General features: G+C 46.5%; 2 protein-coding genes across 2 annotated transcripts in view; one reads left to right on the forward strand and one right to left on the reverse strand.

The window, feature by feature from the left end:
• Window positions 1-7503, reverse strand: part of SHC3 (SHC adaptor protein 3) — a 90300-nt gene extending 82797 nt beyond the window's left edge. The window contains exons 1-2 of the mRNA XM_064404760.1: window positions 7077-7503; window positions 6042-6182 (exon numbers count right to left, since the gene is read on the reverse strand). The gene's annotated coding sequence lies outside the window, so the exon portion shown is untranslated. The remainder of the gene's footprint in view (window positions 1-6041; window positions 6183-7076) is intronic.
• Window positions 7504-7649: 146 nt separating this feature from the next.
• CKS2 (CDC28 protein kinase regulatory subunit 2) lies at window positions 7650-10082 on the forward strand. Its single transcript, XM_064404769.1, has 3 exons — window positions 7650-7808; window positions 8603-8730; window positions 9653-10082. The coding sequence occupies exons 1-3, from the start codon at window positions 7750-7752 to the stop codon at window positions 9703-9705; spliced, it is 240 nt and encodes a 79-aa protein (XP_064260839.1). The 5' UTR covers window positions 7650-7749; the 3' UTR covers window positions 9706-10082.
• The last annotated feature ends 469 nt before the right edge of the window (window positions 10083-10551 follow it).

Genomic DNA, 10551 nt, shown 5'->3' on the forward strand with positions numbered 1-10551 from the left:
CTACTCTGAAAAAGATGGCAAATTCAGAAAGTCTCTCCTGGGGGTGGTCGCTCTGTTGTCAGTCCCTCTGGTGCTGGGAATGGCTGCTGCAGCCACAAAGTGCAAACTCTGTGTTTCCCAGGTCCCAGTCTGGAGCAGGCTCGAGTGGTTCTGAAAAAAGGGAAAGGAAAAACAGTCCAGGGAAAAAATTCGGACTGCTTAGCTAAACTAACTAATGAGCAGAAGCAAAAAGCAAGAGCAAAGCAGGAGAAAGCAGAAGAGGAAGAGCAAAGCAAAAAACCAAGCAAAAAGCACAAGCCGCACTATGCACTGCTCTGTCTGTGTCCTGCCAGCTGTGGAGGAGCAGGCTGATAACTGATAACAAACCAAAACAAAACTCCTCTCCTTCAGAGCCAGTCTTCAAGGCACAGAACATAATATCCAGCAAAAACAGAACACATAGTTGGGGATACAAGCATCATAGCATCACCCTAGGACAAGAGTCTTTGTCTGTGATTTTCAGTTTTAATGATTCATCCCCGGGCAGAGCATTCCAATGGCTCAATAGCCTTTTCATTAATAAATTCTTACTGATGTCCAACCTGAACCCCACTTGGCACACTTTGAGCCTCTTGTCCTGTCACTGGTTGCCTGGGAGAAGAGGCTGACCCTGAGCTAGTTACACACTCCTGTAAAGCAGTTCTAGAGAAGGATAAGGCCTTCCCTGAACCTCCAGGCCAAACACCCTCAGCTGCTCCTCACAGGACTTCTGCTTCAGACCCTTCATCAGCTCCAATGCCCTTCCCTGAACATGCTCCAGCACTTCAATGTCCTTCTTGCAGTGAGGGGCACAGAACTGAACACACAATTTAAGGTGTGGCCTCACCAGTGCTGAGTTCAGGGGGACAATCCTTGCCCTGGTCCTGCTGGTCACACTACTGCTGGCCACAGGCCAGAATGACAGTGGCCTTCTTGACAACCTGGGCACAGCTGGCTCATGTTCAGCCACTGTCAACCAGCACCCCCAGATCCTTCTCCACTGAGCTGCTTTCCAGCCACTCTGACCCCAGCCAGCAGCACTGCCTAGAGTTGTGACACAAGGACCCATCACTTCACTTCATTGAACCTCACGGAACTGGCCTCTGCCTACCAATCCAGCCTGTCCAGATCTCTTTGCAGAGCCTTCCTATCCCCCGAAGATCAACTCATCTGCCTACTTTGGTGTCATCTACAAACTTACCAAGGGTGCATTCAATCCCATCATCCAGATAATTGATAAAGATGTTAAATAGTAGATGCACCAATACTGAGACCTGGGAACCCCACTAAGTGGCAGGCCACCAGCTGGGTGTTACTCCATTTACCACTACTCTCTAGGTTCAGTCTTTGCTTTAACTCAGCAAACAGAGCCCTCATCCAAGCCACGGGCTGCCAGAATCCCCTGGAGTATCAAAGGCTTTGCTGAAGCCCAGGTAGACAACATCCACAGCCTTTCTCTCATCCACTGGGCAGGTCACCTGATCATAAAAGGAGATGAGGTTGGTCAAGCAGGACTTTCCTTTCCTAAACCCACAGAGTGGGCCCAATCCCCTAGCTGTCTATGTGCTGTGGGATGGCACTCAAGATAATCTGTTTCATAACCTTCCTTGGCCTGTATTCCCTGGATCCTCCTTCCAACCCTTCCTGTAGAAGGGCATCACACTGACCAGCCTCCAGCTGTCTGGGCCTCCCTGGTTAACCAGGACTGAAGATGAATGATGGTCAGTGGCTTGGTGAGCTCTTCCTGCCTGCCCTCAGTTCTTGGAGAATCCCATCCAGTCCCATATACTTGTGAGTGTCCAAGGGGCACAGCAGGTCATTAATTGCTTCCTCCTAGAAGCAGTTTTTAAGGGCAGTTTCCTGAGAGGCTCTCTGAACCAGTGTCCTGAACAGGCCAAAGTCTGCCCTCTGGAAGTGCAAGGCAGAAGTTCTGTTGATCTCTTCCTTACTTCACCAAGAACAGAGAAACTCTGTCATTCCATGGTCAGTGTGCCCAAGATGGTCCCTGACCACCACATGTCCCACAGCCCTTCTCTGTTTGTGAACAGCAGGTCTGGCAGGGCATGCCCTGGTGAGCTCCCTTATAAACTGTGTCTGGAATTTACCTTCCACACACTGCAGGAACCTCCTAGACTGTCTCCTCTCCACTGCTGAGTTTCCAGCAGACATTTGGCAAGTTAAAGTCTCCCACAAGAGCAAGGGCCAGTGATCATGAAACATGCACTGACAGAGTATTTCACTTCATCCTGGCTGGGTGGTCTGTGACAGACTCCCAGCAGGATCTCTGCCATGCTGGCCATCCCTCTGACTGTCACCCACAGGCACCCAGCCTTATCCCCACTGTCCCTGAGCTCTGTGCAGCCAAAACCCTCCCCAGTGTACAGAGCCACCCACAGCCCCTCCTTCCTCACCTGTCCCTTCTGAGGAGCTTGTAGCCATCCACTGCAGCACTCCAGTCATCCCACCACATTCCCATGGTGATAACCACATCACAGCTTCCTGCTGCCACTGGCTTGTTACCCAATTGTTTGTTACCCATGCTGGGTGCATTGGTGCAGATGCACTTCAGCTGGGATGTCCGTTGCACCCCGACACAGGCAAGTCACCCCAGGCTCATCAGTGTCACTTTTTAAATCTAGGCTGTAGTCTTTTGAGTAGGTTCTGATCACTACTTCCACAAGAAAATCCATAAAAGCAGAATGAGAGAATTAAATCTCAATGAAATGACAAGGATCGACATTAGCCTCCAACCTCTGCAATGACCTGAATGGATCACAGACATTCTGTATTTCTATACTCATCCTGCAAGCTGGGCACTTCTATGACTTGGGAATAATTTATTCAATAATCTATTCAAGAACACCTTCAAAATGCAATTCTTGAACCAGCACAGGAACAGGATGGAGCATGCATCAAAATTGGCTCCATTTTTCAAGGGATTTTATCCTCTCTCAGAGGACAACCCTCAGCAATTCAACTGGATTATTTTCAACACTTACATTGTTTTATTCACAGTCAGCTAGACCATCAAACCATAGCATCATTCTTTAGTCTCTCCACAATTTTGTGCAGACCAAAACAAAACAAAAATAATCCATCTTCTGCATCTACTAAAGGAATATTAATTAGCACACAACACTTATGATAAAGTCCTTCAAATTAAGTAAGGCAGTAAATTCAAATTTAACCATCTAAATTGAGGTAAATTCTGAAGATCAAACCTTCAGAGACAAATACTGTTAAAATTACACATACAAGCAGCCTGAGAGTGCTTTGGGGAGAACTAGTGTTGCTGAATACTAGGCAAACACCATATAAAGCCAGCAAATAAAATTAAAAATAGAAAGTTACCTTACTGAATATAAGAATTAAATGAGATTTTTTTTCTATTGACTCATGATTTGTGGCTCTGCAGTCTCAGAAGGCATGTATGCCAAATGCTGAAAGATACTTTCCCCTAAAGCATTTATGCAAAGCTTTTTGTCCCATGTAGATTCTCTAATAAGGTGCAATTTTAATTGTAACATCATCCCCCATCAGAGTTCTTCTGCTCTATTTACCTGTCTGTTATCATAAAACTTGCAATGATTTATCAACATTTAAGTTTCAGCCAATAGGTTCAAAAGTTAGTTGAGGATCAAAACTGATGAGAAGTACAATTGTGTACACCTTGTTTCCATAAGAAACACTGAAAATATAAAACCACAGATAACAGTTTATCTATATGTGCTATGAATGTGATTCACATTCAAATTACTCAAAAGTTATTAACTGTGTATATGATTATGACTCATGAAGAAAGTACAAAAGGTTCCTTGACTCTGATCTTGCTGTTCTATTCAGAAAAATACTTTTAAGCATCTGACACTAGTGTTTTATAAGGACATGTTTGAAAACTGAAGCACAGTAAAAGTACATAAAACTTTTCTTTTTTAAAATATCTCACAGAACTAAGCAGGAAAATCTGCAGAGACTTTTAATCAGAGACTGCTATGCACAGCACAGATGGGAAATTTTTCATCTCCCCCTTCTGACAAAAAGCACAGAAAATATTTTCATATACATAACTTACATCCTGACCTCTCTAAATGCAATAGTTAAGGTGCACATGGGCCCCTCACTGTAACAGTTTTGTCACTTCCCCCATATCTCTGTGGATGGCCTTAGTCACAAGCAAACAGGTTGCACAGAGGATTTAAACCTGCTCCTGTCTAGACACAAAATCATGCCCCACAATAAAGTCCATGGTGTACCTTTAGCTCTGGAGAGCCTCTATGATGACTAGAGTCATGCTGTTCACATACAGAGCGCAGAATACCAGTGTTCCATTTTATATGTGCTTTTGTTACAGCTACAGGAGAGAGGGATGCTCAAGAATACTCTCTTTGTGTTCCGCCATTTTATCCTGTGTTTCAACAGCAATGTAATCACAGCTGCTGCCCTAATCACACAGGTCTCTGAGCAGGAGCTTACATTCCAGTTGCACAGCTCACTCACATTTCTCCTAACAAACCTATACCCCTAGGGCTATGTGGAATACGTTTTAGTCTGTACTATGGCAAACTTCTTTCATAAGTGCTTTAATACATGCCTTCAACATGCTGAGGCAAAAGTGTATAATAAAGCTTCTCAGCAGCTTTTCTCTTTAATAAATATGGGTATTTGTGGTCTCACTCAGTTCTGACCTGGTTCAGAATCTTTGGACTGAGGATTCAGTTCACCACTTGATAATCTTAATTCCAGAAACTAACTTCTTGGAATATGAAAACATAACAATTACAATTAAAAGGTCATTCTAGAGCACAGGAGAGAAAAAAATTACTTTTGTTCTACACTCTGTATTTGCAAAAGTTACAGTGGGAAAGCATAACTGACACAACCATAGAAAGCAGGCCTCAAAGAAAGCACGGATCAGAGACAGGATCGGTTTGACCTAAAACATTACTGCAGAAAGTGGTTTTTTTTTCTGAAATGTTCTAAGACATTTAAATTATGTACTGGTAGGAAATGTTTCCTTAGGTGTAGACAAAGCTGCCTGGACAAAGTTCAAGCATTTTTATTCTCTCCAAAATGTACAGAACAGCTTATTTCCTTCTTTCAATGAGACTGACACAGCCCTTTTGAGTAGCAGTATCCTGTAGACAATGATGAAGAGCCTGTTTCAAACAGTACCACACAGTGTGGCTGAGGCTGGACCTCTGGAGGTCATATGGTCTGATATCCCTGCTCAAGCAGGGTCACCTACAGCCCATTGCCCAGAATCATGTCCAGGTGGCTTTGGAAGGTCTCCAAAGTTAGAGAATCCAGTAGCTCTCTGTCAGTGTCCCATCTGCCTCACAGTAAAAAAGGCTTCCTGATGTTCATAAGGAACATCCCACGTTTCAGTTTGTGCACACTGCCTCTGGTCCTGTCACTGGGCACCACTGCAATGAGCCCGGTTCTGGTCTTCTTTGCATCCTGCCTCCAGGTTCTCACACACAGGTTTTCATCTTTGCAGCCCTTCACTGAACTCTCTCTAGCAGCCCCATCTTTCTCTTGCACTCAGGAGCCCAAAGCTGGGCTCCAGCAGAGGCCTCGCTTGCGCTCTCTGGAGGGGCGGGATGACCCCCCTCAACCTACCAGCAACACTCATCCTACTGCAACACAGGGCACTGCTAGCCATCCTTACTGGAAGGACACAGTGCTGGGCCACATTCCGCTCAGTGTTCATCAGAATTCCCAAGTCCTTTTCTGAAAAACACATCTCCAGCTGCGGAGTTCCCACCATGCACTGGTGCCTGTGGATGCTGCTCCACAGATGCAGGACTTTGCTCTTCACCTTGTTCCACCTGTTCCCTTCAACTTCCTGAAGTTCCTCTCAGCCTGTTTCTGCAGTTCCTTAACCTGGCAGCACAACCCTGTGGTTTCTCAGTTACTCATCCCAGCTAGGTGTCACTGCAAACTTGCCAGTATACTCTGCCCCACTGTGCAGGTCTTTAATGAAGATGTTAAAAAGATTGTTAAGAAGTCTCAGGGACACTTACTGGTCTCCAACTAGACTTGTGTCATGTGTCACCATCTTCTGGGCCTGGCCATTCACCTGAGGTCATTGTCTGCACACCCAGTCCAAACATCAACTGCTTCTCTTTCAAGGTAGAGCCTGGAGCCAAAAGCCTTGCTGATATCTGTAAAAACAATGACTGATCTCTCCCTCACTCTTTAACAGGTCAAGAGTACAATGTCCCCTTTCACTTCAAAGTAAAATATTAATAGTCATAGTCTTCATAGTTCTAATAGTCAAATTAAGAGAAAGATATTACTGCTAGATTATGAGAAGCACTTGTTTTAATGGTTGCATGGTGTGAGACTGGCTTAAACTTTTTTTGTTTAAGGCAAGCTGCAGTGCCAGTAGAAACAATGCTACTAAAAAAATCATACCTATTACCCACGCATGTGTATCAGCAGTCATGCATCACATGGATTTGGTTGTTTTTTTATCTCCATCAGCACTGTTTTCAGACAGATGCATTACATAACCACAGACAGTACCCACGTTTCTGGCAGCACCAAGGAAGCAGAAACTTCTTTAACGACTTATCTCCTTTTTTTCTGCAGAGGCCCAGCAAGGAGAGGAGAGAGGAGCACACCACAGGCAGGGGGCATGGAGCACGAGAGGACATTTAGACATCGATAAACTATTTATGGAAAGGCGTTTAGCATGGACCAGGCTGCCCGGGCCGGCCTGGATGCCCCATCCCGGGGCGTGTTCAGGGCCAGGCGAGACGGAGCTGAGCAGCCTGGCCTGGAGAAAGGTGTCCCTATCCGCGCCAGGTGGTTGGAACTGCGAGAGCTTTTGGGCCCCTTCCAAGCACTCTCTGGTTCCACCGCTGTGAAAGCAACACTTTCCCACCGTGCTTATCTCAAACCACAGGGCAGACAGAGCACGCTTATCTGGGGAGCTGCAGCACCTCCCAGCCAACACCGGCAGCCGGCTATGCCCGTACTCCCAGGGAAGCATTCCGTGGTTTTTTTTCTCGGTAAGGATGTTTGTCAACTGAAGTGCTGCCCGCAGTTCCTACCCTGCTCCGGGCACACCTGCACCCGCGTTTTATCTGCTTTCACCCTGAGCAAACACGACCGACGGCGCGGCCTTTCCGACAGCAGCCAGGGGACAGCACCATATTAAAGTGAACACGACGCTCCGCTAAAAGAACGGAAGCATCATTCTTTCGCTACCCTGAAATAAGCAGGCCCCCTGCACACCGGAGACTGGGCCGGGCCGGGCCAAAACGGGAACTGCGCAAAGCAATGGCGAAGAGCCGGGGTCCAGCTGCGCATGCGTCAACTGTGGCCCACGGCCGCCCCTCCGCAGGCTGAAGGGCCCGCGCGCGCCCCGGCCGCCGCTGGCCAATCAGCCGCGGCCGCGCCCCTTCCCCCGCCAGCCCCGCCTCCCTGCTTCGAGCCCGCGCCGCCGCTCCGCCCGGCCGCCACCGCCCGTTACGTAACGCTCCCGCGGCCGCCGAGGATTGGTTGGGAGCGGCGAGCGTGCGAGTCACGCGGCGGCCGTCTCGGGTGGGGCGCGGCGGCGCGGCACGCGATTGGCCGGCCCCCGGCGAGAGCCAATGGGAGGCGAGCGGCTGGATTCAAACGGTGCGGGGCGCGGAAGGGGGCAGTTAGTGCGCGAGGCGCTCCTGAGGGGTGAGCCAGAGGCCGCTGTTCGTGCCGCTGCTCCAGCCTGCGTTACCGCCCGCCATGGCCCACAAGCAGATCTACTATTCCGATAAGTACTCTGACGAGCAGTACGAGTACCGGTAAGAAGCTGCAGGAGAGTGCGGGAGGGCCGGCTGGAATGGGTAGGAAGAGCGGTTCCGTAGGAGGGCAGCTCGGCCAGCCGCCTCGGTTGAGGTGTGCGGGCTGCTCTGAGGGAATGAGGCGACTCTGGCGGGAGAACGGAGCCAGAGGGAGCGCAAGGCCAGAGGGAAGGCGCTGTGCCGAGCCTCTCCATGGGGGGTTGCCGCGTGGCGGGACGAAGGGCGCGAGTGACCGAATGCTGGCGCAGATTGCTTGGGGAGCGGCCAGCACAAGCCCCGCCACAGGGCGATGGCGGAGAGGCGGTACCCGCTGCGCTAGCTCCAGGGAAGGGGCTGTGGCAGAGCCCGGGGTGGGGCAGCGCCCTCCCCTGCCCGCGGGGAACTGTTGAAGTTTAACTGTTCTAGACTTACCTGAAAGCGGTATTACAAATACTTTAGAAGTCCAGAGTTCTTATTTTTCTAGTAGCTGATGTATCAACCTGTTGCCAGGGGCGCATGCTTCTCTGAGTGCATAGTCGTTGGAGTTTGAGGGGGTCTAAATCTCGACTAGAAGACAATTTGGCTCCCAGTATGCAGTTGCTTTACAGATGTAACGTTTAATAGTCGTAAGTGATTTTAGACTGGGTTTCTGGGACGGGTTTCATAATCAAATTCATGCCAAGATTCAGTACTCTCGTTTTCTTTATAGGCCAAGTGAGTATTCATAACGTGGTAACTGCCTTTCAGTGCAGATCTCTTCTAATTTTCTAGTGTGCAGTATTTTGTCTGTGTGTTTAATAATTAAACTTCTACAGGCATGTGATGCTGCCACGAGAACTTTCGAAACAAGTGCCAAAATCTCATCTGATGTCTGAAGAAGAGTGGAGACGACTTGGTGTTCAGCAGAGTCTTGGCTGGGTTCACTATATGATTCATGAGCCAGGTGAGCATATCTGAACAGAACTAGACAAATGAAATAGTCAAATATCAGACTGGAGACTGCTCCTGCCTGTGCCCATAGAAACAGGCTTTTTGTAAGCTCTTGAATAACATGAGTATGCAGTGAGTGAACCAAAGTTAATATAGCAGCATATCTTTAAATCATAAAGCTAGCACACCTACTTTTTTGTACAACAACTTAATAGATGCTTGTGTAGACGAGGTCCTGTATTAATCCTCTGAAAATTCTAGAGGATATATTAACTCTAGCTGTAGAGCCTCCTGAAAAATCAGTATTTCAGTTAATGGGGTGTGAAGCCCTAAGACCCTTACTAACTAGGATGTTGGCTTGTACCAATGACAAGTCTGACTAAAAAGTAACAGGTTGACTGATAACTTGTAGCAGCATGAAGTTCCAAGTTTCTGAAGAATCAGGTGAAGAAATTAGCATAGCCTTCCAGTGTTTTCCTTATTTGGGCACCTTTGACATTTTAGACTTTTTTTGGCGGCATTCAAAATTAAGAAGATTGATAATAATGTAAGCTGGCTGTATTAGCCAAGGTGGATTTTGTTGGTGTTTGATATGTGCCTAACAGACGATATCAGCAGTTTGTTAGTGTAAGTTACAATAACAGCGTTTATCAAATAGCCTAATGTAAAGAGGCATTATGAAATATTCTCTTTTCCCAGCACTTCCCTCCTGTCAGGATCTTAAGTTTCTGACACTGCCAGCATTGGTTATAAAAATGAAAACTTGACTGTTGTAGGAGTACTGTATACTTGGTTTGTTAATACTACGCCTGGGGCCATACTTAGGCTTTTAATTACTTATTTGAAACTAAGCCTCAACTATTGCTCAAGATTAAAGTAATCCCTTTAATCAAGACTTGGACAAACTGACACTTTGTTCAATTTTCTTTCTGCAGAGCCACATATTCTGCTCTTCAGAAGACCTCTTCCAAAGGATGAGCAGAAATGATCCACGGCCTTTTAAATCTTCTGGAACTATGTATATGAGTGTATATATGTTGGTAGTATTCAGTGAATACTTTAAATTTACAAAACATACATCCAAACCTGTGCATGAGCTGTATTATTCACAGCAACAAAGCTCAGTCAAATGCAATTCCAAGCAGGCTGCTATGATGTTCAAAGAGTTATGATTTTATCTTTTACTGTTAATGTAAGTGCCTCTCTGACTTAAATTGTGTTGTTTGCATGTTCTGATTAGTTCATCCCTTGTTAGTGTTGTATAACTTTTGCACTCAAATTTTCTGCTGCAGTTCAAATCCAGTAGTTCAACTGTTCACTAGTAAGGCAGGCTTAAGAAATAAACTGTTTAAATGTTGTATGAAACTTATGTGTCTGGAGTTGTGATTTAATGGACAAAACATATTCATGGTCTAATATTTTTAAGAGTGCCTACTTCAAAAAACAAAACTCATTTGATGAACCTGGTAGTACTCGGTATAAACTTAGGGTTCAGTAGTACTCAGTGTTTGGAGAGCTTTTTAGGCTTCTCTGTTCAGCTTTGCCAATACCAGTTAATTTTTTTCCTCTGGGGTTTTAGAAGGCTCTTCCTATCCTGCATTCAAATTGTCACTGTGGCTTTGTAGGAGGTGTTTCTGTGTATTGAGGAGCTCTTCACGGGTTCATTTCAAAGGCAAATTGCATTATGGCTGTGCACAATTTGGAAGGCCAACAAAGGCAGGGTTAAGTATGTGCTCTGCCTGTGTAATGTGGGCTCTCACGGAGACAGACCAAGTAAGTAACCTGGAAAGCTTGTTGAGGAAAAAACCCTTGTCTTTTCTCCAAAAGCTGCCAG

This window comes from Passer domesticus, chromosome Z, assembly GCF_036417665.1.
Source record: "Passer domesticus isolate bPasDom1 chromosome Z, bPasDom1.hap1, whole genome shotgun sequence".
Classification (NCBI taxonomy): domain Eukaryota; kingdom Metazoa; phylum Chordata; class Aves; order Passeriformes; family Passeridae; genus Passer; species Passer domesticus.

What these genes read in the sequence shown, in the direction of transcription:
- CKS2 (XM_064404769.1), top strand. Translation starts at nt 7,750, where the DNA reads ATGGCCCACAAGCAGATCTACTATTCCGATAAGTACTCTGACGAGCAG. An exon ending in GACGAGCAGTACGAGTACCG is followed by an intron (nt 7,809 to 8,602) that starts GTAAGAAGCTGC and finishes AAACTTCTACAG; the next exon opens with GCATGTGATGCTGCCACGAG. An exon ending in CTATATGATTCATGAGCCAG is followed by an intron (nt 8,731 to 9,652) that starts GTGAGCATATCT and finishes TTCTTTCTGCAG; the next exon opens with AGCCACATATTCTGCTCTTC.